This window comes from Equus caballus, chromosome 11 (assembly GCF_041296265.1).
Source record: "Equus caballus isolate H_3958 breed thoroughbred chromosome 11, TB-T2T, whole genome shotgun sequence".
Lineage (NCBI taxonomy): Eukaryota > Metazoa > Chordata > Mammalia > Perissodactyla > Equidae > Equus > Equus caballus.
In genome coordinates, this window is record NC_091694.1 from 22,484,929 (window position 1) to 22,510,416 (window position 25,488).

General features: G+C 56.1%; 2 protein-coding genes across 11 annotated transcripts in view; one reads left to right on the forward strand and one right to left on the reverse strand.

Annotated features, from left to right (window-relative positions):
* Positions 1-70: 70 nt before the first annotated feature.
* THRA (thyroid hormone receptor alpha) lies at positions 71-22,939 on the reverse strand. 3 transcript variants are annotated; one of them, XM_070227359.1, is made up of 10 exons: positions 22,683-22,878; positions 17,564-17,631; positions 11,914-12,259; positions 9,443-9,510; positions 8,759-8,859; positions 6,713-6,860; positions 5,872-6,077; positions 4,723-4,869; positions 3,847-4,105; positions 94-3,508 (listed from the first exon to the last, which is right to left on the reverse strand). In XM_070227359.1, the coding sequence occupies exons 3-10, from the start codon at positions 11,964-11,966 to the stop codon at positions 3,258-3,260; spliced, it is 1,233 nt and encodes a 410-aa protein (XP_070083460.1). In that variant the 5' UTR covers positions 11,967-12,259; positions 17,564-17,631; positions 22,683-22,878; the 3' UTR covers positions 94-3,257. The 3 variants fall into 3 exon arrangements, with proteins under 3 accessions (XP_023508343.1, XP_070083460.1, XP_070083461.1); XM_023652575.2 differs by lacking the exon at positions 17,564-17,631 and having other exon boundaries at positions 71-3,508; positions 22,683-22,939; XM_070227360.1 differs by lacking the exons at positions 11,914-12,259; positions 17,564-17,631 and having other exon boundaries at positions 22,683-22,891.
* The window catches only part of MED24 (mediator complex subunit 24), a 30,869-nt gene continuing 27,671 nt past the window's right edge, over positions 22,291-25,488 (forward strand). For 2 of the 8 annotated variants that reach the window (XM_023652570.2, XM_023652571.2), the window contains exon 1: positions 22,330-22,500. The gene's annotated coding sequence lies outside the window, so the exon portion shown is untranslated. Of the gene's footprint in view, positions 22,501-25,488 lie in introns of all 8 variants that reach the window. The other 6 variants (XM_070227352.1, XM_070227351.1, XM_070227355.1 and 3 more) reach the window with 5 other exon arrangements.

Here is a 25,488-nt window from a genome sequence, read left to right on the forward strand (position 1 = left end):
CATCTGGTCAGTTTGTGGGATGGATACTCTGCCAGCAGATGGGAGGATACAGGGAAACATCACGCAAGTCTAAGGGGGGGCTGCCCAAGGGGGTTATTTTCATCATATATTTATTACATAAATATATAGTAAAATAGACGAGCAACAATTACCATAAAAATATCTTTCTTTAAAATCCTGACCCAAAACACAACGGGGTGAAAAATCGCACATAACAGACATACTGATTGTCAACGTGGGGCAGGAGTAGGAGCCCCTCCAAGTCACCCCTACCGGCCCCACCCCTCCCTGGGGAAGGGACCTACCTCCTTCCCTGTTTCTGGCCACAACCCCCCTCCCTCCACCCCAGCACCAGCTTCTCATACATTCAGTAGCGCCTCCAGGGAAGTGTCCTCCTCCCCCCACCCAGGAGTTCCCAGGGCAGGAATTACTGTCCCCCTTATGGACGGTGTCTATGTCACATGCCCTGCCCTCTCCCAGCCCTGTAGACCCGCCACCAGGGGAAGGGGTAGGGGCTCCTCTACCCCCACCCTCCCCAAGTCTGAGCAGGGAGGAGGCTGGATGAGGTATGTGTGTTATGAGTGATGGGAGGGGGAATACTGAGATGGAGAGGCGGGTGGTGGGGGCGGGGTAGTGGTCATGGCTCTGGCACCCCCTTGTCCTGGCCTGGCCCCCTCATCCTATTCCCAGCAGCCCCTCCCCCCACCAATACTGCACCTGCTGCCCCACCCTGCCTGCCCTAGTGCCCCGGGCCAATACTGGGGGAGGCATGCTAAGCACCCACATCAAGGCCATCCCCCTCATTAGCACCAATGGCCCCCAGGAGAGGGCCCTGTCCCTCACTTCCAAAGCAGGGACTGGGACAGCTGCCTCTCTAGAGCAGGTGCGTGGCGCTCCTGAGTCCCCCTGGCTCCTCCCCCACCACGTGTACTTGCTCACACATTCACGCAGAGAAATGCACACATACACTCCAGATCACCGAGAGTAGAGGGGGAGGGGTCAGGGTTCAGAGTGGGGGATCACAGCTCATAAGATTGGGGAAGGGCGGGGGGATTTCCAAGTGCCTGTAAGAGGCCAAGCCTCTTTAAGGCCTTTTCTCCACCATGTCCATGGCTGAGAATGGGGATGGAGGGGGAGTCGTGGGGATGGAGGGATGGGGGAGACAGCAGACAGGTCAGGAATTCCACTGGGCCCCCAGGGGCAGAAGGAGGGTACAAGAGGGCTTACCCATGGGACTGGAGTAATACAGGAATCAGTACCCCAGGAGAGAGAGAGAGCATAGAGACAGACAAAGATAGCACGGGCAGCCCACGAGCCCAAGAGGGGTGGGGCAGGCACATGCACAGGTGACAGCAGATGCTCTTCCAGGACCTCCCCCCATGTTGGAACACCTGAACAGTGGGGGAAAGACATGCCCAGATGGGCAGCATAGCATTGCCTTCCCGTGTGTGTGTGTGTGCGTGTGTGTGTGTGTGTGTGCATGTGCGTGCACACGCGTGCATGTGTGTAGGGGGCTGTGGCAGGCTGAGGGCCAGGGTGGGGTGGCAGGTTCCCCACTGCTTAAGACATTTTTGCCCCAATAGTGCAAAGCGCAGGAAGCCCTGGCACCCTTCCCCCCGCCCCCTGCCCCATTCCCCATGGCTTCCGGGGGCATCTATGTCCACCCATCCATCCCTGCCGACATGCAGCCCTGAGCCCAGGGCCCTCTGGTCTGCGCTGTCCCTTCCCACCTGTCCCTCCTCCACCCACAGGAGGGCCACCTCCTCTCTCCATCTCTCCCCTGTGGAGTGGGTGATAGCCAAAGGGAGGAGGAGGAGGGCAGCTCACCGAAGTACAGACCCACAGAGCACTCCTCACCAGGAGGGTGGGAGGTGGCTCAAGCCAAAGTCCCTGAATTAGAGAAAAAAAGAGGGGAAAGGGGTCCCGGGGCAGAAGGGCGGCTGGCCTAAAGAGCTTCAAAGAAAAGAGGAGCACCAACCGCCCCTTCCCCCGGGGCCCCCAACTAAGTGCCATTTATCTAAGCACCCCCATTCTGGTGCCTGCCCACCCAGAGTCTGGGTTAGTGCAATGAGTGGGAGTGAGGAAAGAGGAGGGCAGAGGTTAGAGAGAGCCCAGAAGACAGATGGGAAACAGGGTCCTAAGGGGGCGGAGGCTCTGGAAGAGGCTCATGCACACCCCCCTCGCCCCCCAGTGCAGCAGCATCTGGATTGTAGCTAATACTGCAGGATGTGAAGAGGGCGGGAGCTTGAGCCACAGTTTTTCCTGTGTGGGTGCCAAGGTGCGGACGGAGTGGGGGGGACAGGGAGAGGCCCCTGGGGCTGGGCACCTGAAAGGGGAGCTGTGTGGGCAGCAGGGCAGGCTGGTGAGGGGCCAGCTGGCATCCAGCGTGAGAGGTAGATGGAACTCAGCGGGCACGAGTGGCAGAGAGCAGAGGAGTACTGGGGTGGGGGTGCCAAAGGGGCACAGAGGGAAGGGCAAGGCAAGAGGGGGTGGCCAGGACCCTGTGGTGTTAACTCACAGCTCTGATCGGCAGCCCTGCCCTTGGGGACCTGGTGTGGGGGGCAGTTCTCTCTGATTCGGGGGGAGGAGGGGCAGCTCTCAAAGTGCATGGGGGTGGTGGGGGGTCCTCCCCTCTGGCCAGCCTCAGTTAATAACTTAATATCATCTCTCTCTCTCTAGCAATTGCTCTCTTTTTTTCTTTTTCTGTCTAGTTTTTCTTCATTTATCTTCTCCCCTTGCCTGGTTTCCAAAGTGCAGTTAGAATGACTATAATTTTTAACTTCCAGAGGAGGAGCCAAGCCAAGCCTTCGTTTGCACTCAGGCATCTAGGGGAGCAGAGAGGCTCTTAGCCTGGAGGGGGAACCTAGGCCAAGGAACTGGGCAGGGGCTCTCTCTTGTGTGTGTGTAGGGGGTGAGTTGAGGGTATCTTCCCCCACCCCACATTCCTCTGTCCCCTACGGTTAAGATGGCTTGTCCTCTCTTAGCTCTCCCTCCCTTGCCCTACCTTCTCAGAGGACACAGTCCCCCAGCCCCCAACACTGTCCTTTTCATAGCAAGTTCATTGGTTTGCCCTGTCCCAGGGCTGGAGGTTCTGAGGAGGGACGGGGCAGTGCAGGGGTGTGTGTGGGAGCTGAATCTGTCTGAGGATGAGAAGAAGGAGAGAAGAGGTGTGGGGGGTCTCCCTCAGCCCCCAGCTCCACCCCTTCTCTCCAGGCTCCTCCCCACCAGCTCCGCACACCCTCTGGCCGCCTGAGGCTTTAGACTTCCTGATCCTCAAAGACCTCGAGGAAGAGAGGGGGGAAGAGTTCGGTGGGGCACTCGACTTTCATGTGGAGGAAGCGGCTGGCGTGGCAGGCCCCGATCATGCGGAGGTCAGTCACCTTCATCAGCAGCTTGGGCCAGAAGTGCGGAATGTTGTGTTTGCGGTGGTTGACGTAGTGCTCGAACGCCAGCAGGTACGCCTCCTGACTCTTCTCGATCTTGTCCACACACAGCAGGCCCGAGCGGTCTGCGGGGAAAGAAGGAAGGGCGTAAGGGGGAGTGGGTGAAGGGAGCCCAAAGTGGAGAGGCTATAAGAGCAAGGGGAGAAAAATACACTGTTGGGTGGGTGTAGGATCAACCATAGGGCAGAGGGAGAGGACCAAAAGGATGGGTATAGAGGGATAAGAGGAGAGAGGGACAGAGGGACAGAGAAGTGGGCCTGGGTGATGGAGATGGCCAGGATGACAGAGGTAAGTTTGGGGGATGTAGGGGTAGGCATAGGGGTAGAGAAGCTGAGGAGCAGGGAGAGACTGTAGGATTAAGGAAGGAGGAGAGTGACAGCCCTCCCAGCCAATCGGCAGGTACCTGTTGACATTAGCAGCACAGCCTGCAGCAGAGCCACTTCCGTGTCATCCAGGTTAAAGGCAGAGAGTGACTTGCCCAATTCAAAGATGGCGTCAGAGACTACGCCCAGGCCGCCATTCTTGAGCTGCTCCCGCTTGACAGCCATCTCCCCGCTCAGCGTCAGGGTGTCACTCTCGGGGTCATAGCGGACAGCTGCCCGCAGGGACATGATCTCCATGCAGCACCCCTTCAGGAGGATGATCTGGTCTTCGCAAGGCAGCTGCGGAGTGGCAGGGCCACAGGAACACTCAGCATGCTCCTCACCATGAGCGTCCCCTATGAATGCCCTCTGGGAGCTGCTAGGCCACCCCTGGCCTCAGCCAGTAATATGTACTCTGAACAGCTAAACTTGTGCTGCCCTATTTCATTAAACCTCACAATTAAGCCTGTGAGTTAGGTCCCATCATTATCTCCATCCCCACTGCAAATGAGACTTGAGGTCCAGGGGAGTTGGGTAACATGGCCAAGGTCATACAGCTAATAAGGCAGCTGTCCCCAGAGTTAGTGCTCAAAGATGAGAAGAACTTTCAGGCTACCCAGAGTTGGGATGGCCACGTAGCCTTGATGGGAGAGGGGCTGGGAGGGCCCAGGAGGGGCTGGAGAGACTGCGTACTTGGCGGCTCCTGGTTCCTTAGGGATCAGGTAGCCCAGAGAGTGTGCCTGTGTGTGGGGGGGGTACGTGTGTGCAAGTGCTGGGTGTGTGTTGACCTACAGGAATTGCTCCCTGTCCAGAGAACCTCAGATGAGCATGTGCTGGGACTGGGGGACTGGGGGACTGGGGAGCAGTGCCAGGTTTGCCTCCAGTATGGCACATGTCTCCTCCCACCTGCCACTCACCTCGGAGAACATGGGCAGTTTTTTGGCAAAGTCCACCACACGGGTGATGGCCGGGGTGATGATCTTGGTAAACTCGCTGAAGGCCTCTAGGTCTACCTTGTCTCCGTCCGGCATGGAGACGATGGGTGACTGGCCAATGTCATCCGGCTACAGGGAGACATGGGGGTCAGCTGGGGCTGCAGACCCCTTTCAACCTCTCACTGAGGTTCCCTGCCCACCAGGGGGAGCTCCAAGGCAGCATGGGGAAGAGGGACCGCCAGTACTGCACCTGGGGACAGCTGTGTCCCAGGCCTAAGGCTTCTCCTTCACCTGGGGGCAAAGAACAGACTAGAGCCAGAGCCCCAAGTCTGCTAATGGTAATAATCATAACAGTAGAAGTAATGTCATAATAATAGAAGCTATATTCACTGAGTATTTAATATGTGGCCAGGCAATAGGCTACACGTTTTACACATATTATCTCATTTAATCCTTACCATAATCCTATAAGGAAGATATTATAATGACGTCCATTTCACAGATGAGGAAACTGAGGCACAGTGCAGATAATAAGCCCAAGGTCACATGACTAGTAAGTGGCAGAACCAGCATTTGCACCCAGGCCATCTCACTTCTGACGCATACATCTGCTTGGTGTTGGAGCCCATGTGCTTAACAGTGCACTGTTCCACCCCCGGGCCTACTCCACCAGGAACCAGATGCCAGTTTTCTAGCTTCCCCCACCACATATAACCAACTGGCCATGTCTGCCCAAGCTGACCGTTCACTTGGCACTCAGTTTTGCCAAGGCCTAACACAATGCTTGGCATCCAGCAGGTGCCCAAAAATACTGTTACATGACTGTGTCCTCACCCTCTCCACCCAGTCACTGTGGACAGGAAAAAGAGGAGAGGTTGCCCCTGCTCACTGGAAATTTGATGAGGAAGGCAAGGCCCTGTCCTCATGGGGCTCCCAATTAGATGGATAGGCAGGACCCAGACAGCAGCGACACACATAGAGGTGTATAAATCAGGACCACCAAGGTGTGAAGACTTTCAGCTTTGGGTCAGATTAAACCAAGAAGGCTTCAGGGAGGAGGCAAGACTCTGAGCTTGCTCTCCTCTCCCAGCCACCTGGCTACTACTCTCCCCATGCTCACTCTCTCCTTACCAGGAATTTCCGCCTCTGCTTCCAATGGCTGCCCTGGGCATTTGTGCTGCGATGGGCCTCCGTGGCAACATGGATCAGATCCCACTCTTCAGGAGTGGGCTCTGGTCGCTGCTGCAGTGATCGGATCATCTCCTCCTTCCGTCGCCGCTCCCGATTCTGCTCAATCAGTTTGCGCTTGGCCACCCGCTTCGAGTCATCTAGAACCACTGTCAACAACAGAGATACACAGAAAGAGTGCGCATGACACTCTCTACAACCTTCTCAGGAACTACCCTTTCCAGTATACAGGTTAGGGAAACTGAGGGCCAGGGAGGTTAAGTGACTTCCCAAATCACCTAGCACTTGGGTGGTACAACCTGGATCATGATAATCACTGGGACCACATCAACTCCAATTTGGGTTGATCGAGAGGAATCGCATATTCTGGTCTAAAAGGCTATGGTGGGAGTGGTTACTAGACAACCCTGCCATCCAATCCCTAGCCAATGAAAGATGCCCTCTCTCACTCGAAGTGGAGTGTCTTCTCTGGCAGTCAGGAACACTGTGTTGGGGTGGGGGGTGCTCAGGACTTCATTCTACCTAATTACTTTAAGGCCCCAGAGTGGTGAAAGGCAGGTAAACACTGAGGCCCATGCACAGGGCCCACAGAAGAATCCTGTTTCCTCTTCCCCAGAGATAAGGGCAGCAGGGACCAAGATTCTCAACATTCATTCTGTCATCGGCCTGACCTGGATTGTCACTCTGCCCTGTGGGTCCTGAGAGTACCCTGGAAGGGAGCTGCCATATCTGAATTCACTCCCACAGGCAGCCACCTGGCCCGACCCCCTCCCCATCCCCTTACAGTCCATGGCCATGCCCACGGCGATGCACTTCTTGAAGCGGCACAGCTGGCACTGATTGCGGGTAATCTTGTCGATGACACAGCAGCTGTCATATTTGCAGGAGTAGGTGGGATGGAGGTTCTTCTGGATTGTGCGGCGAAAGAAGCCCTGGGGGGAGGGGAAATGAGCATGCTGTGATCATGATCTCCCCCTCCTGAACCAACCATGCAGTTCATGGTGTGGGGGGGGGATTAGTGAGGGAACCTGGTGTCCACCTGACACAGCAAGCCCAGGATCACTGGGGTCTGCCAGGACTTAGAAGGACCTTAGAAATACAGACCCTCAGCCCCCAAGCCGCTGAGGGATGGGGGTACATGCACACTGGTGGTGGTGGATGTAATGATGATGACCAAAGTGGGGAGATTTGGGCCAGGGATGGTGTGCAGGGCTGAGAGGCTTGAGGAATAGCAGCTTTCGAAGTCCAATTAATACCTCATTTTCCATCTTGCTAAACGACTCTAAAAACAACACTGACCCCAAAACCATTCTCATACATGCTGCCTGCTGCCCGTGTAGGTGGAACTGATGAAATAGGGGGTAAGAAAAGCCAAGAGAAAAGCATTGGGTATGAACTCTAGTAGATTTAAAAGAAAATTTTCAGTTCTATGTATCACGTTTAGTCTTTGCTTTAAAGGAAAAACTTCAGGAGTCAAGATGATAGTATTAACAGGAAGAGCTAGTATCTGTTGAATGCCTCCTATCTGCCAGGCCCTTAGAAGCCTTTTCTTTCATGCATCATCCCATTTAACGCTCATGTCAACCCCACGGGGTAGGAACTGGTACTATCTCCATTTTGCTGACTAGGACACTGGAGCTTGGAGAGATTAAGCGATTTGCCCAAAGTCATATAGCTAAATGGGCAGCAGAGCCAGAACTGGACCTGAGGTATGGACACCAAGGTCTAAGCTCTCAGATTCTGGGGTGCATTAAACTCACCTAGGGCACTTACCAAAAACACAGATTTCTGGGCCTCACTCTAGACCTCTAACATTGGACTCTCTAGCATGGGGACCAAGGCATCTCTTTTGGGATGCTCCTCTTGGACTCAGATGTCCCTGAGGATGAGGTTCCTTGCTCTGTGTTACACTGCTTGTATTGCTTCCAGGAACACTGCTATGGGCCTCTAAATGCCTGGTGGTCTTGGTTTGGTTGACACTAAGAAAGAGAGGAACTTGATGCCTTAACATATTTTTTAATATTTCTCTTTCTTGAAAGGTCTTACATTTTCAGGAGGTGATGATGTTGGAAAAACCATGCAGGCTGAAATGTCCAAAGTGAAATCTACTTAAGCCTCCCCAAGTCTATGACCTTGTCCCTTCTGCCCAGGGAGACTCCTCTTCTCTTCTGGGCCCCACCATGCCCCCAGCACTGGTTCTTACTCTTCCAAGTGCAGTGCAAGCAACCAGGGAGCCTGTTCCACGGCCGATTCCTGGGCTCCACCACAAAAGGTTCTGATTGAGTACGGCTGGGATGAAGCCTGGGGATCCGCATTTAACTAGTACTGCAGGTGGTCCACAAACCACAAACACTGATGTTGGTTTCAACTGATGTCTGTCTCTCTCTGGTTGGCTGTAAGCAGCTTGAGGACAGGGCATATACTATACCCCTCACACCTGATACATTGAATGCATAGATGACAGCTGACATTTATTGAGTGCTACCTATGTGCCTGTCACTGTTTTAAATACACTACGTGAATTATCTCATGTAATTCTCCCAACAACTCTACGAGGCTCGTAGTAGGATTATCTTCATTTTATAGATGAAGAAACTGAGGCTCAGAGAGATCAGACATCTTATGAGTGGCAGAGCAGGGATTATGAGTGAGTGAGTGAGTGAGTGAGTGAGTGAATGAATGAATGAATGAATAAGAGAAGAGAAATGATGACGTGATGGTGGGCTTTAGGTTACATGTTTATAGAGCTATCTGTTGTGCCAGGTGGTGGGGGCCTTAAAGAGAGTGAGATGGGGTGGGGGGGGAGGGGCAGGAGCTGGCTGGTCCATACCTTGCAGCCCTCACAAGTGATGCAGCGGTAGTGATAACCGGTTGCCTTGTCCCCACACACGACACATTGCTCGTCTTTGTCCAGGTAACTAGGGATATACCCTGGGAGGGAGGAAGGGAGGCAGGCATGGCTTGGGCCCCCAGCAGAGAGGCTCCTACACTTTCTCCACCCCACAATTTTTCCTTCCTGGCCCATCCCCTAGCCCAGCCTCCCTGAAGGGTTCTTTGTGTCCAGGGAGAATCCCAGAGACACATCAGAGGTCATCTCGTCCATCCCCTTCCCTAAGAATATGGAGAATCCCAGTTCTTCTGACGGCCCATTCAGGGCTTCTCTCTTGCTGCATCTGAGGGGCAGGGGATGTGGGAGAAGGAGAAGCAAATGTCAGCAGCTCATCTCATGGGAATATAACCCCCCGGCCCTATAGCCCAGGCTTTGATTCTAGGGCGTCCTCAGGCAAGGGGGTTATAGGAGAAGGGAAGAGGTCCTTCCTGACCTAATCCGTCCTCAAAGGTTGGGGCATGTCCACATCACCCGTCTCACCTCCAGACAAGTCTGTCCCAAGCCCTCTAGGAGGCTTCCCCACAGGACACAGGAGCTGCTGGTACACGCCCAGGCCCCAGCAGAGCCCCGGCCTGGTTTGGTGGGGCAAGGGCGGGGAGGAAGGACACACGCAGCCAGGCTCACCTGACATGCTGGTTTTCAGGGAACATTGGCCGTTCTTTCTTTTTCGCTTTCCATCTGGTGACCTGGCACTGGGTGGGGGCAAAGTGGGCAGAATCACAGAGCAGTCTTTGGGCAGCCCCCTCCTCATCCAGTAGGCTTATAGAATCCCCCAGGCCCCGACTCCGTCCACCTTGTGTCCTCATTCTACCTCCCACTCCCAACCCAGGTCAGCTGACAAAACTGAGAAGGATCCAGCTATATAGAAGCTTTGAGAAGAGAGATAAGGGGCTTGGCTGGGGCACAAGCATGTTCTAGGGCCCCAAGACGCGCGCGCACACGCACACACACACACACACACAAACATACACACTAAAATTTAAACACTCATAATCCACAAGATATCCACATATTTAAGCCTTCAGTACATGACACATATACAGAAAGAATCTTCATGTCATGCTTAAAGCTATATAACCTTTAAAACACATACATATATGCAATGTAAGACCAGCGCATATGAATAACTATGAAGCCTTCAATATAAACCCAAGCATGGTAAATAAGCACCAAGATCTACATATCTGTGCAACTTTCAGGCATTCTCAAACGTGTTTCTGACCTCTAGAATATGCCCATGTGTTACACAACCCTTTGGACAGGCATCTAATAATACCATCCCCCACCCCCAGTGAACATGTTGCTTGATTTCCAGGTCATGCACACATGCTAAATAACCACAGTGACTGAAAACATATAGTGCCTAGCAACTGGAACTAGAATGAACAATGAGAATAGGAAGGGACTTCCAGAGTCACCCTGTCCACAGCCTCTAATTAACAGAGCAGCAAACTGAGGCCCCACTTGTGCCTGGTGACAATGGGCACTGGAGTCAGAGCCAGGATAAGGACCCTGAGCCCCTCCATGCAAAGTATTAGCAACCCTCAGCCACTGCACATACATGTCGCCAGCCTCTCCACGTTACATAACCTTGGCACGCACAAATTACATAGCCTTCTACACGCATGCACAGTTCGTATAACCACCCTGTGTGTGCATGTTGCAGGGCCCCTCCCCCTGGAGCCTGAAGCAGCTCCCAACACACTGACACAGTGACCTTGGCCAGGGTCACAGTCACAGTCACAGACAGCTCTGAGTTCCACGTCCCCTGGAGATTACCCTTGTCTGATTTCTACAACGGTTGGAAGGTCAGATCTCAATCCTGCCTCCAGGAGGGATGGGTGTGGGGGAACTCCCAGCCATCTAGGCCCCAGTTGAGCTGGCAGTCTTCAGCAATTACTAGACTCACAGCGCCTGAGTGCAGTCCCAGGGACAGCCACAAGGTGGCGCAGGGACATGGGGGAGGGGAGGTTGACAGGGGAGGGGCTGCAGCTCTGGGGGACCAGGAACTGGCATTCCCGCCTTTCTCTGAGTTAGGAGCAGACTCTCTCAGACCCACAGAAGTCTGGGCAGGGAGGTACAGAGGCTGCAAGTGAAAGCTATGCAGTGATAGGCCTGATCTTTTTCAGAGTGTCCCCCTAGAGTGAGGCTTTGGGGGGGGGGTACCCCAGGTGCCCTACACAACTGCCAGCCCCATCCACTTCCTCCACCCCTCCAGAGACCCAGTCTTGGGCCCCAGGGCTTTGCCTGGCCAGGCCTCTGGCCTCCTGGCTCAGGATCTGGTCTCCTAGGCAACAGCCACACTGCTCCCCAGAGCACCCCCTCCCCCCACCCTCTCCCTGGCCATAGGCACAGGCTGTACCCAGATCCCAGGGCACCATGCCAACTGGCACAGAGCTCTGTGCCACTTGGAGATGAAGGGAGAGGCAGGGACCCTCGGGGCTCCTCAAGGGCAATGCAGATCATAGGTAACCCATCCCCAGTTGTGCGTTCAGGGCTGATGCCTCCTCCACGTGTGAGTAAAACCTTCACTTCCACTTCCTGGGAGGAGTCCCATGGCAGTGCCCGCCCTTACCCACGAACAAGGAAGAGTTGTGAGGCTCCCAATAGGTTCCAAATATAAGTGTGGGCTGTGACCAATAGTTACTGATGCATGTGCCCTGAAATGTCATGTCACATGCACCATGGCTTCTGGATGGCACACTAGTAATCAGATGTGAATGGGCTGGTGGGGAGAGGAGGAAAATGGCCAGGCTGTTTGGATTCCACATGCTCAGGTGAGGGGGGCTGAGGGGACACTGGGGGCACTGGAGACTGCCCAGCACTGTCAAGGGAGGATCACAAGCCTGCTGCCTGAATTACTCTGCTCTGCATCACCTCCCTCCTCCAAAATGGGCATCTCCCACTTCAGGTGCCTAATTCCCTGCCACGTGTGATCATGACCTCATCTGGGCAAAGGTAGGCAGCATGCTTGCTGGCCTCACGCCCATCCCCCTAGAGGTGCTTAAAAGGCCCAAGCTCACTCTCTTTTGCCCAGCCAGGTGACCATGCCTACTGCCATGAAGTTGGCACAACCTCATTGCTGGACCCGTTACCTGTTCTCCTCTGGGTCTGACCCACACTCCACCTTGCTTGGCTTCTGTTCCATTCACTTCAATTCCATCCAGGATGCCCTCCAGCACGCCAAGAGACTGGGGTGGGCACACTGGCCCCCCCGACACGCCCACAGGCCGCCCACCCCCCGCCACCCAGGCCCTAGGGCACAGCACCCATGGTGCCCGCCTCAGCACTTGGCCTTTCACACCATGCCCTGCACCCCCAGGGGGGCAGGCGGTGAGAGGGGCCAGGGAGTGGCAGGTGGTAGAGCTGGGGGGCAAGCTGGGTCCGTGGGGGGTCCCTGGCTGGGGGAGTAGTTTCGGAGTCTCGTCCTGTCCAAAAGTCCTGCAGAGAGAGGAGAGAGGCAGGGATAAGGTTGCACCATGGTGGGGGTGAGTGGATAGGATTCCTTTGGTGGCAACGTTTTGGGCTCTTGGGGCTCATAACAAGATGGTGGTCGGCATTGAGGGCAGGCGCAGGGAGAGGACCAGGATAACCCCTCAGATCAACAGGTACAGCAGGCAAGGCTGGTGATCCGCACCCTAAGCTCCAGATGTGGAAATGGATGGAGGGAAAGAATGAGGTAATCCATGTACCATGTCTCCATTCTCACATTCAATCAAGTCCCTGGCCCTTAATAAGTGTCTATTAAACCTTAGCTATTGTTACCATCCCTCTAGCCAAGTTTTCCCAAAACTCATCAGTATTATAGGGCAAAAGGCGACCAGAGACAAGCAGTTTTCAGCCTGGGCATGGTGGGTACCCGTGAAGGAAGGGTGGGGTGTGGGGGCAGCACACAGGGGTCATGAGTCCACCAAAGTGCCTTAACAGAGAGAGACACTGAAAACAGTGGGGAGCTGACTTCCCCTGCTGCTGGCAAAGTTATGGCTCCCCAACCCCAGCCCCTCAAAGACTCCAGAGCTTCCCATTAAAGGTCCCAAATCACACTTCCCAGTCTGCAGACCAGACTTCCCAGTTGGTTTAGCTGAGCTGCCACCCACCAGGATGGCAAGGGGAAGGGGAAAGGAAACTAACACTCATTGAGTAGATAATATGTGCCCTCCAAAGTGGGCATCAGAACTTTACAGATGAGGAAACTGAGTCTCAGAAAGCTTGATCATTCACTCAAGTTCACGCAGCGAGTAAGCAAGCGGCTCAGGGATGAAAACCTTGCAGCCTTGCTTGAATGCTAGCTGTGTTCTGCAACCTGGGGTCCAGGGCAGTGCCAACCTGGGCCCACCATTCCCTCTGCACTGCACCTCTTACCACAGGTTACAGACCTGAGGCTGTCTGCACACACAGGCAGGTGTGGGCATGTGAGAGGGGGACAAAGGGTGCAGCTCCCCAAACACAACCTCCATCACGTGGCTGCTGTACCAGAGACCTCGCCCCTGGGCCCCCTGGCCCCACCCCCAGGAACCGATAAGGAGCCAGGGTGGGAGGGGAAGGGAGAGATAAGCCAGGCCATTGGGCAGGGCAGTGGGACAGGGCCTCTGCACACAGGGGAGCCCCCAGTGTGGGGACCGTGGCAGGAGTTCAGAAGGGTGGCCCATTCTGCCTCTGATACCCCCACTGACGAGGACTGGGCACTGGGGGCTGGACAGGAGACTGGAGGAGGGGGGCGCGAGCGGGAAGCCTTAGCCCAGGGAGCTGTCAAGAAAGTAGGTCAAGTTTTTCTTGGCTTATGGAGAAATTCCTGTTATAAATTTATAATGGCGTAGCCAGCCCTAGGGGTGGAGGTAGGGGGAGGAGAAGGAGTGGGTGGGGATGCCCAGGGACTGGGCACTGGGGCCTGCTGCTCTCAGCCAGCGCAGTGAGGGGTAGGGGGCCAGGGCAGTTGTGGGGGTTGGGCTAGACAATAGAGGACTATTTTCTGTCGCCTCTATTTCCACTTCTATCTGTGCCCAGCGAGGCTTCCTTTGGTCTGTCTGTCTGCATCTGAATGTCTCTCTCTCTCTGGGTCTGAGTGTCTCCCTGTCTCCCCCCTAGGCTGTGCCTCGGTGCTTGGCACACCCTGGCTGCGGTGCTGCCCCCGCCTGTCTCCTGCCCACCTGGCATGCTGCCACCACTTGTTTACAGAAGCTGGAAAAATCCACTCGCCAGCCAGAGGCCCAAGCACCCCCGGGGAGGGGAGGAGGCAGGCACAGGAGTGGGCATGCTGAGAGAGGGGCAGCCCTGGGGAGCAAGCCCTGGGGGCAGGCGGAGAGGGCCAGGGTGTGTGGGAATGGGTATTAGCAGCTGTGGCGAGGCAGGCAGGGAAGACCAGCAGCAGCCACATGGCATGGGCAGCTCCTGCCCCAGGCAATAGCTCTGGAGGACCCCTCCGCCCCGCACCCCTTCCACTGCCAGTTGCTACAGGGCACACCTGGGGCAGTGCCAACCTAAGCCACCATGTTTATTTTCCCTTCCCCCTCCCCAGCCCAGCCTTAACTCCAAATGTGTCTGGGCACTGCCAAGGGCCTGCACGTGCCTGCTGGGGGGAGGGGCAGGCTCCCTCTCTGCCCCACCTCTGTGCTGAGCTGAATGGTGTCCTGGTGCCTGTCAGTGCAATCCAGGCTAGGCTGAGCCCCTGGCAGTGGGCAAAGGAGCAAAGCGCTGCCCTCGCTGCTTGGGGCACCCTCATCTGGCGTCTAGCAAGAGCCTGGAACCCTTTGGGACTCTTCATTATCTCTCTAGGGACATACCTGGGCCTCTGAGGCAACACAGAGCAAGCAGAGGGCCCTGCATGCAGGGAGGTACATACCACGTGAGCCTGTGTTAGCTGTGGGCAGAAAAAGGTCAGCAGGGAAGGAGGTGGGGCAGAGATACCCACCCTGAAGGGCAGCCTCTCTCCCCTCCTCCTGGAGTCCAGTTTAATTCCCCAAGCTCCTTCCTGGCACATCCCCGGCAGAGGCTCAGCCCCAAGGAAGTGGACAGAGTGGAGCTATTGGGTTCTGAGACTAGGCTGGACAGCTGGACGCAAGACCCACCTGTTGGCTGGCCTGGCCATCAAATCCCTCTTTGTCAGATAAGAGCTGCCGGGTGGCAGTATGGGCAAGGTGCCCATGAAGGGGGAAGCATTTCATTAAGCTTAAGTGCTTCTGCAATGGGGGGACAGAGACAAGAGACCAATGCGGCATCCGTGGGCACCATGCCAGGTTCCCACTGCAGGACTGTCCCACTCCGCAGTCCTGCGGACCCAAGGGACTTCTCTAAAGGACTCCTGGGGCTGCCAGAGAGGATGTTAGTCCGCAGAACCTAGCCCCAAATTCTACACACACTACTCCCCTGAGTATCTGCCCTTGGCTTCGGCCCCACCCGTGTGGGGCCCCTGAACTTTGTCCTCAGTGCTCTAAAGAAAGCCCGGCCCTCCTCTTGCCAACCACAGAGGGAAAGACACACACATTGGGGGGGGGGGGAGCGCTGAGACAAGGGGAGGAAGAGGAGGGGAGCATGAAAGGGATGATGGAGAAGAAAGAGGAGGAGGAGCAAGAACAAAGAGATGGACAGGGATGATAATGAAGTAGAGGGAGAGGCAGAAAGGCCGCAATGAGATGGAGGATGGGGAGAGAAGGGGTAAGGCAGAGAGGAGGACAGAGAAGGGGAGGAGAGACAAATGGAGGAGAGGGGAGACAAAGAGAGAAAGGTGACAAAGAAAGACGGGTGGGGGGGGTGTTTCATGCCCCGCCTAAGTCCCACCCCATGGAGGCTGGGGGGAGGGGGGAATAGAAATGGTTTCCACGGTGACAGCTGGTTCTTGGTGGCCTGGCATGTGGGCTATTAATAGTGCTGTGGGTAGGTTCACACCTCCCTCTCCCCTTCCCCTCTGCCTGCTGCTAGGGTTGGGGGAGATGTTTTCCCCCACTCCCAATTATCTGGCATTGATGGCCAGACTCCAAACCATGGGAGCCAAGGGTGATGCTAAGGGGCCTGGGTGGCCACTGTAGCCCAAACACACACACGGGCATGCACAGGCAAACACAGGCATCTGTGTGCAGACACTGCCGCCCGTGCCAACGAGGGCTTCCATGGGCAGCCACAAACACCAACAGCCCCTGGGAATCTGGTGATGGTGGAGGCTGCAGCAGCAACACAGTCCCCCACGTTGAGGGGTAGATGCCCCTCAGGGCTGGGACCTCTTTCTCTTGTCCCAGATCCCCTGTCCTATTCTCAGGTACGGACTGAGTGGGACTGCCCCACCCAACTGGCTGTTATCCTAATGCCAGAAAAGAAGGGAGTGAAGGCAGGAAGGAAGGTACTATTTGGCAGGTGTGAGACGACAGAGGAGCAGGCACGGCTTGGCAAGTGGGAGGGAGGGAGGCAACACTCCTTGGTGGGCTCTCGCTGGGCCCCCATGAGTTGGGATTTTGGAGCCTAAGGGCATTGACCCTTAAGTCTGATCTCCTAGCCACGGTGGGGCCTTGGAGGCTAGAGGATGGAAGATGGGGGTGGGGGATATGACATAAGGGGGAGATCGGTTACTTAAACAAAAGATCCTCTCCCCCAAAAGAATATAACAGGAAACTCCCCCCAGCAGATCAGAGACAGAAAGACATAAACAGCAGCCTTGACTTGGGCCAGATGCCCAGTATTAACATCAAAGGCTGTGCTCCCCCAGTCCCCCAAACCTCACCCACCTGCTGCCCTCCTTTCCCTCCTCCCACCCCAGGCCAGCTCCAGTCAGGCATCAAGGTGGGTGCCCAGGTCTGGAGGTCACCTCCATCCCACATGCCTACTGATGATGGCTGTACCCACACCCACACTCAAGAGCTCAGCCCTTTGCCTGCTAGCCCACAGAACTTCGTGCCCCCTGCCCCAATTCCCCTGAGGAATGGAGGCAGAGATCCAAGTAGCCCAGAAGGCAGAGTTAGGAGCACCCCAAGCTGGGCATGGCACATTCTCCCCACCCCCCAACCCCTAGCAGCCAGCAGCGTAATCGGAGCTGGGAGCTGGGGCAGCTGAATGCTAGAGGCATGAATGTCACGGGGCCAAGGCGTTTGCTGCAGATGGCATCATGGGCACAGAGCTTGGGGTCCTCCCTTCCTCACTCCCCCCTTCCGAGGAGGACGCCTTAGAGAGGAGCTGTCTGCAAGCCCTAGGGAGCATCGCCCAGGAGGGAAGGGAAAGATGGAGGGGAAAAGAAAGGCAGGGATGTTCTCTCAGCCACCTGAAGGAGGAGGGAGCTAGCCCCCACCCAAGCAGAACTGGCAAAGGCAGCGAGAGAGAGGGAGAGAGAGAGAACCTAGGAGAGAGGGAGAGCGAGAGAGAGGGAGAGAAGACAGGGAGAGAGGGCGAGACAGGGAGAGAGAGGAAGGGGGGAGAGGGAGGGAATGGAGAGAGAGAGGGAGGAAGAGGGGGCAGAGAGATTGAAAATTGTGTGTGTGTGTGTGTGTGTGTGTGAGAGAGAGAGAGAGAGAGAGAGAGAGAGCGCGCGCGCGAGCGCGAGCGAGCGAGCCAGCGCGCAGGCGACAGCAAGAGAGCGCCGCGAGAGCAAGTGAATGCAGCTGAGTCTCGGCACACACACGGACACGTGCAGACACACACACTCACTCCGCATGCGCAAAACCGCGGGCTCCCAGTACCCGGTTCCAGCGGATATTCAGAGCCCTCCCCAACCCACACATGCACAACACACGCACACATGGTTGCGCGCACAACACACCCACTCACTGATGCGTACAAAAACGCCGATAGCCACCAAAGCCTCGGGTCCGGTTCCCCTTCTCCCGCCCACGCTCCTTGGTAAAAGAGAAAATGAAACAGGCAGCTAAGACTCTAGGAGCCAAGAGCTCATCTCTTCCTTACAAGAGGAAGAGAGGAAGAAGAGGTGGGCTGGGGGCTTGGTCCAGTCATGCTGCTCTTTGCCACTGCTGCGGGGTGTGGCTGTGCCTTTGGCCCTAACCTTTAACCCCAGTCCTTGGTCTCCCAGACTGAGTGCTCACCCCTGGACACCAGTAAGTTCCATATTGCTCCCCTTATCTACCCAGAGAACTTCTGACCCCTCCCTCTGGACCACCTCACACAACGGCACAAGAGAGGGAGGTCCCCTTTGGTACCCAAGCCTTGGCCTGCCAAGGAGGAGGGCAGGCAACATTACATGCCTGAAAACCGTATGTCCCCCACCACACACCAGCACCAGATGCCTCTGTGAGAGACTGAGAACCATCTCTGGTTCCAGGTGGCATGTGTATCCCCACCCTGGAGCTTGCCAGGCCCTGGGAGGAAAGGAGAATCCACAGGCTTTGCTTCTCATGCCAGGATGTGACACAGGTTGAACACAGGTGTTATCCTACGTTATGTTATTTACCCTCACTCTCAGTGAGGTAGGCATCGTTGTCTTCAGATGATGAAAACCCAGACCCAAAGTCAGCAACTGGTGAATGGCTGAAAGCCAGCCTCCAACTGCCAGTCAGTGCTCTTTCCACCATGGTCATGCTTGCTTCCCTCCCCAAGAGCCACAAAGATCCCCCAAGCACCTTTGCAGCCATGAGAACTAGAGTTGAGATTAGACCCCCAATCCAGAGGCTTCCCAGTGGCCCACCACAGGGCATCCCTCCATTGTCCTTGCTGCACCTTGAAGGGGAGGGGCTGAATTAAAAGGGATTTGGGGAAGAGAAGAGTCTTATCACCAGACTCGCAAACGGAAAGAGGCAACTCAGGACAGACCCTGGATCTCAAGGTGCCATGTCCACTACACTGGTCTTTACTCAGTGCCACTACCCTTCACTTTAATGCGCCCTCGGGCAGAGGTAGGGAATCTGGTGTCAGCCAAGCCTGGGTCCTGGTTGATTGATTGATGGTAAGTAGCTGGGATGCTGGGTCCCCAGGAGAGAGGAAGGGTGCTGTACTCTACATGTAAGAAGAGAGAGGGGTTGGAGAGAGGAGCCTGCTTTCCTTGTTATTTCTCTCCTCTACTTTCAGTGCTCAGACTTGTCCCAACAGAGGTGCAGTGATGCCCAAACATTCATGCACGTGCCCCTCACTGGGGAGGTATGTCCCAGGCTGGGATGCCAAGGGCGCCTTTTAAGAAGCAGCTAAAAGGAGAGGGTCAGAGGAAGGCGAGGCAGAGGAGCTCCAGGTTACAAAAACTTGTGGGGGAGAGAGAAGTGACATGAAGGGTGAGGAGGCTGGAGATTAGGGACCCACTAACCTTCCCCCCACCCCCACCCCCAGTCCCATCCCATTCCTGTGAGGTCTAGGAGACCCACTTCTCCATCAAGCTTCTCCAAGAAATCCAGGGGACCCCAGACCCACAGGCTCTCTCACTGTAACAGCTAACACTCTGTGTATGGATCTGCTTGTCATATATGCACCAGGTACTTTTTAAAGCATTTTACATGTTCTAACTCCTCTAATCCTCAAAAAGCTGAATGAGGTAGGTATTATTATCCCCAATCTATACATAAGGCAAGGGAGAGGTTAAATTGCTTGCCCAAGGTTATACAACCAGCAAGCGGCAGAGCTGAGATTCAAACCCAGGCAATCTAGCTCCAAAAAAATTCCCTGCTCTTAACCATTACAGCATATTAACTGCTAGAGGAATGATAACTTGCTCTCTCACCCAGCTGGGGTCCCTGTGACCAAGCCTCAGTTTCCCTTCTGTAGCAGCTGTGGATTCGCTATGGTAGAATCAGTAACAAATAGGCCATGGCTCCAGGGGAGCATGGCCAGAAATGACTGGTGGCCCCTGGGCTCTGGGCCTCCTGCCCCAGTGCCCCCTGCTCAAATTCCCTTTCTGGAAGAGCTGCCCATTCTGCCACTCTAGGCTGGAGCCTGCACTCATGGGAGAGGGCCTCACTCAATCCTGCACATAGTCTGGGCAGCTGTACCCTCAGAACCAGGCTCTGAGACCGGGCAAAGAGGACACAGCTGTTGGGCATCTCTGAGGTGGGTCTCAGCTGCCAGGGGTGTGGAGAAAGGCCTTTGTGAGTCTTGCCACGGACTCAGCTCAGCTGGATCCTGCCAACTCCCACCACTGACCATAGGGGTGATTATTTTCCAGCGGGGCAGTGTGGTCGGGAGCCTCCTCACTGGCTTGTTTAGGAGCTAGCTAGCTGTAGCCTGCACATCCAGGGCTTCCACCAAGCTGGTGTCCCCTGGCGAAGCCTGCCAGCCTTAGAGGTCAGCACGGGCAGTAGCTGACCCCCTTCCCTTCCCCCCATTCCCAGCCCCCAAAACTTTCTGGCCGCAGCTGCAGCACTGAGGAAGCGCAGGATGTCCTGAGCAGCCAGCTGAGCCCCCCCGCCCCCCACCCCAACCTCCCAGTGACCCCAGAGGCAGGGCAGGCGGGGCCGAGGGGCGGGGCTTGAGTATTAACAACTGGAAAAGTATGAAGACCATCACTGCCAGTTCCCAACTCCAAGAAAGTAGACCCTGGCAGAAACAGAGACAAGAACAGGGGTACCGACAGGGTGAGTGTTACAGACTGGCAGAGAAATAAGGAGAGGGAGAATCAGACACAGCAAGACAGAGCAACAGAGAGACAGCGTTAGAGAGAAATTCCAAGTCAAAAATACACATCACTCACCCAGACACTCACCAGCATACGGCCTCCTAAGGAAGGCTTCCAAGTTTAGACTGGAGGGCAGAGGTGGGAAGAGGGGCCAGACTCTTGGTGGGAGGCAGGAACTCAGCTGGGGGTGAGTGAGCAGCCCCAGGAAAGGCTTAGACAAATGACCCCAGCAGGGGCAGCTAGATCCCCTCATTTGCTTTTAGGGTGGGGATAGCCAGCTCTCCCCAATACCCCCTCCCCCAGCAGCCAGGATAATCCCAGATGCTGGAAGTCACTGGAAACTGCCTCAGGCTCATGACTCGGCCCTCTGGAACCCCCCTGACCCCCCTACTCTCTTTGCTCTACTTTTCCTGTCCCTCCAAAAAAAAAAAGCTGAGCCTAAAGTAAGAAGACAGGAGGAAGCTTGGGGGGGGGGGCGGTCTACGACTATGTGTGCATCTGGGGTTGTCTGGACACAACTGTTAGTGTGGACCTGTGACTGGGTGGACTTGAGCCTTGTGAACGCCTTCTGCACCTGAGTCCCTGGGACTGTGTGCAAATGAGTGCACCTGTGTCCGGAGTTCCCACAGTCAATCAATTAACAAGTATTTACAGAGGACTTCCTGTGCAAGGCTCTGGATGGGATCCAGAGCTCTTCCAGGGATTCTCCCAGGTCTCAAGGAGCTCACCATCTAGCAGGGTGGGATGACAAGTGATGGAGACTGAGAATGTTATCGTGAATGCATGCCTTGCACCATTATGCAGTAAAATCTCTTCATACAGATGAATTTAATTTTCTTAGGAGCAGGGGTTTTACAGAACCTCACAGATCCACAGTAAGAGTGCAGGAAAATACTTGTTGCTAAGTTGTGCATACATGTGTTGATGTGTAACTGCGTGTGCATTTGACTGAGTGATGGTGACTGTCACGGCAGGCGATGATGCCTGTGTGACTGGGCTCATGCGAGCACGTGTGTGCCTGTGAGTGACAGGGTCTTTTGTAATATGCGGCTGTGTGCAATTGCTCTGTGTTCATGCATGCGTGTGATAGTGACTTTTTCTGTGTGGGTGACAGCGACTCCTCCTTGTCCCTGTGTGTGACAGCATCTCTGTGTGACCCTGTGCGTGGGTATGTGCATGGGTCGGTCTGCCAGCTCTTGGTCTCCCGTGGGTGTGTCCCACCCCTCTGAGCTCCCCGTTGCAGCGGCAGCTTGCCTCTCCCCTTGTCCCCATGTGGGTGTGTCCAGCAGCTCCTGTCCTTGAGTCTGCCTGGGTGTCCCTGGGTGTGCATGTGGCTGTCTGTGTGGGCATATCTGTGTCTGCATGTCACATTTGCTTCCCCCCTCATCTTGGACAACAGCCCCCTTCTTCCCTTCCCCCTCCTGGGGCCAGAGCCAGTACTGAGGGGCGGGCTCCCATCCCACCCGCTTTCCTTTTGCGACCTCCTCCCCTGGAAATGGTGGCTCTCTCTGTTGCCCCTATCATCCCCCCCACCACCACACACGCCTTTCTTTCACACTGGACAAGGGAGGGCCCCAGCCAGAGAAGGGGCATGAGAGACACGTTGCACGGGGAGGGAAACTAGGGAGGAGGGGGCACACACAACACAGGTCCGTTCCTTCCTCCCTTTCCCAGCCGCCCTAGCTTGCAACTCTAATCATCTAGGGACCCTCAAATACACTCCCCCACACCCAGCCGCGTTTTTTGCAATTAGGAGTGTTGCAACCAGAGAGCCATGCTCAATTGGGGAGGCGGGTGAAGTGGGGGGGGGGGACTTTCCTCTCCCGGGGCCCGTGCAAATGCACCCCCCCACCCCACCCATATTGCCCTCCGCAGCTGGAGACAGCTTTGCAAAGGCCACTCGGCCTCGGCCTGGAAGGCTGGGGGGGGCCTGGCGGGGCGGGGGGGGGGGCAGGCCTCCCGCGCACCGTAAACAAACCGCGGCGCGGCGGGCGGGGGAGCTCCGGCGGCCAGCAGCGGGGCCCGGCCCGGGAATGCGCAGCGGACGGGCCGGACAGAGGCCGGGCGGGCCCTCGAGGGGGAGGCCTGGACGCCATCTCCGCCGGCGAACCTCGGGGCCCACCGACCTCCTAGCAACACCTCCCTTCCCTAGGGCGTAAGTTGCAAGCTCCCGGGCTGTGACAGGGTCACTGGGGCGCCGAGGAAGGCTGAGGCTGGCAGTGGGTACCCCCCGGGCGCCCCCAGCCCGCCTGGGAGCTGGCCACAGAGCCCCGCGGCTTTGCATAATCAATCGCGAGGCATTTGCATATTAATGCCCCCTCGCTCCCTCCCCCGTACCTCGGCGTGGCGCGCTGGACCGGGCTGGGCAGCGACGCGGGGTCTCAGCGCCCCGTGTTGGGGGCGTCCATGGGGGGCCGGTGGGGCCCGGGCCGCCCGCCTCCTGCGCCCGGGTGTGAGTGCGAGTGAGCGCGGGGGGGCGGGGGGCGAGTGTGGCGGCCCCGCGGCTCCTCCGGCAGAGGCGGCGGCCGCTCTTGGCTCCTCCCTCCCCCGCCCCGCTCGGGCTGGGGCTCGAGCTCCGCGCGCCCGACCGGCTCGCGGCTGCTCCCTGCAGGCCGCCTTGCCGCCGCCGGCCCCCGCCCCCCGCCCCCTGCCGCGCCCCGGGACCCCGGCCAGCGCCCGGCCGCCCCCGGCCGTGTCTGCCCCCGCCCCCTTCGCACTCGCCCTCCCCACTCCAGGCGTCTCCAGCAGGAGGGGTACTTGGTGACATATTTTGGAAGAGATGTCATTTAAAAAATAGCCTTCGTTTGCTGGAAGAATTGGAGGTTTTGGGGTTTGCACCATGGGGATGGAGAAGGGAGTATCGACGAGCCGCCTGCATCTTATAAGTCAGGGAGAAATTCTAAATGCCAAACCGTAGGAGGTTTAGAGTTTGTTTCTGAGTTCGGGTCCTTCCTCAGCCAGTAACTCACTGTCTGACCTTGAGCAAATCACCACCGCTCTTGGGGGCAGAGGTTCCTCAACCTTAAAGTTCTAGGGCTGGGCAAGTGACCCCTGAGGTCCTTTTAACTTCAATCATCCTATGCTTTTAATCCTTTTGGAGGTTTCCTCCCCATTACCTCCCTTCCTCTCTCGTTTCTAACATCATTACCTGATCCACTGCCTTCTCTTTCAAATGTCACCCTCCTCCAATATAGGCGCTTTCTACTCACTGTCACCAGCCATTTCCTCAACAATCTGGTCCCCTTGCTGAGCTGGGGTGGGGGCAAAGACTGCCCTACGCCCTGAGTCTCAGCTTCACAGAGGTGGTATTTCCTCTGTGTTTGCTCCACCAAAATCCAAATGGCACCAGGGCCAAGGAGGAGGGCCTGCTGCATAAAAATGGATCCCCTTCCCCAAAAGAGAGGTCTCCACCATGCCAGCCCCACCCGCCATGCACACACACACACCTGCATTCACGGACATAAAACCATCCCAGTGACGCCAGAGCCCCTTTCATCTTGGGATCTCCCAGCGCCAGGCAGAGCTCTAATTACCCCAGCACCCCCCCTGGCCCCGCCGGTTCCCCTGCTGTCATTAGCCCAGTTTTACCAGCAGGGGCCACAGCCTTCCCACAGTGCCCAGGGCAGGGCCCTGTCTCCACAATCTGCTCTTGGGGAGAGGAATGTGTATGTGTGTGTGTGTGTGTATTAAGGGGAATTACTCTACCGGTTGCCCAGATTATACTGGGCAGAATCACTTGGTAAGTGTGGAGTTCCGACCAACAGCCTTTCCGAGTTGGGCTGCACATGCTCATCCTAGTCTCAGCCAGCCTCATCCTCAGCTCTGTTGGAGCCACTTCTGTTACAGGGGGTATTGGTGTTTGCAATGCATGGGGGAGTAGGGGGTGCCTCTCTGGGGTGCCCAGAATCATGGAGATGAGAAAGGCAGCTGGGATGAAAACCATGGGATACAGAGTGGAGCGGTAGAGATGAGCGGTATGCAGTGGGTAAAGGAAGCCTGTAGTGTGCAGTGACGGCTGCAGGAGGGAATTGAGGCTGTAGTGTGCAAGTTAGCATGTAGTAAGTGAACCTGTGGGTTCAGCCTGGGCTCGCAGTGGACATGCAACAGCTGCAGTGTTGGGCAGCAGGCTGCACCGTGTCGAGTCAGGGCAGTGTGCAGTGCGAGGTGTACTGAGGGTGGCCGTCTGCCAGTCCATGCCACCTCCTCTGTGATCAGGTTTGCCTGAAACCCTGGGGAGCAAGGCTGCGGTGTGCAGTGCTCAGGGTGCATGCTCTACCCAGTATGGAAATAGTCTCTTGAAATTCGGCTGCCCAAGGAGTTGGGACAGAATCTCAGTGCTTGGGATACATTTATGAGATGAGCTACATTTATGTTCTGCATTGATCAGGCAGAGCCAAGAGGCAACGGAGAGGTCTAGCAACAATCTGGATTAGGGCAGGGTGACGGTGACAGAGTCCAGAGGGGGCTGAGGAAAGTGTAATGGTTTGTCTCCTCTCCATTCTGCCTTCCCTCACCACATCTCTCTTTGACAAAAGGCCCTAAAGATATGGGGTAAGGGAGAGTTTTTGAAATCCTAGACCCAGAGCCATAGAAAATAAAGTGCCTCCCCTTCATCTACCTTTTTTTCCCCAGGGGCAGATTAGGGCATCTTGAACTCAAAGACACGAGTTTACCATTCCCATCTTCTCCTTACCTCTCTCTTTCCTTGGCTCCCACTATGGGCTGCTGACAGACCTGGGCAAGGGCAAAATGAAGGGCACACTGCCTCCAAAGCAGGCATCTGGCCAGATGCCAGGATCCAGCCCAGGTCTGGGCTTATAGCCCCTGCTAGTGTTGCATCATCCCTCTTTCCACCACACTCATCCTGCCTACCCCCATTTCTTGAAGCTTCCAGCTCTTCTCCGAGTCATTTCATCCTCAGCTCCTGTTCTCTCCTTGCTGTGAAACCCCACCCGGAATGCCTTCTCCCATCCCCCCAACCTCTGCTTCAGGGCTGAGTCCATCAGGAGAGCAGGAGGGTGGGGCACAAGTGAGGATGGATAGAGACCCTCCAAATGGATATGCCTGACGGCCCCCTCCCTCTTAGATTTTGGTTGCCAAGGAGGCAGCAGGAACAGCCTGTTCTCTGGGCTCCCATCAGAGC

What these genes read in the sequence shown, in the direction of transcription:
- THRA (XM_023652575.2), bottom strand. Translation starts at nt 11,966, where the DNA reads ATGGAACAGAAGCCAAGCAAGGTGGAGTGTGGGTCAGACCCAGAGGAG. An exon ending in AGCAGAGGCGGAAATTCCTG is followed by an intron (nt 4,870 to 5,871) that starts GTAAGGAGAGAG and finishes GTCTCCCTGTAG; the next exon opens with CCGGATGACATTGGCCAGTC. An exon ending in AACTGCCCATGTTCTCCGAG is followed by an intron (nt 4,106 to 4,722) that starts GTGAGTGGCAGG and finishes GCCACTCCGCAG; the next exon opens with CTGCCTTGCGAAGACCAGAT.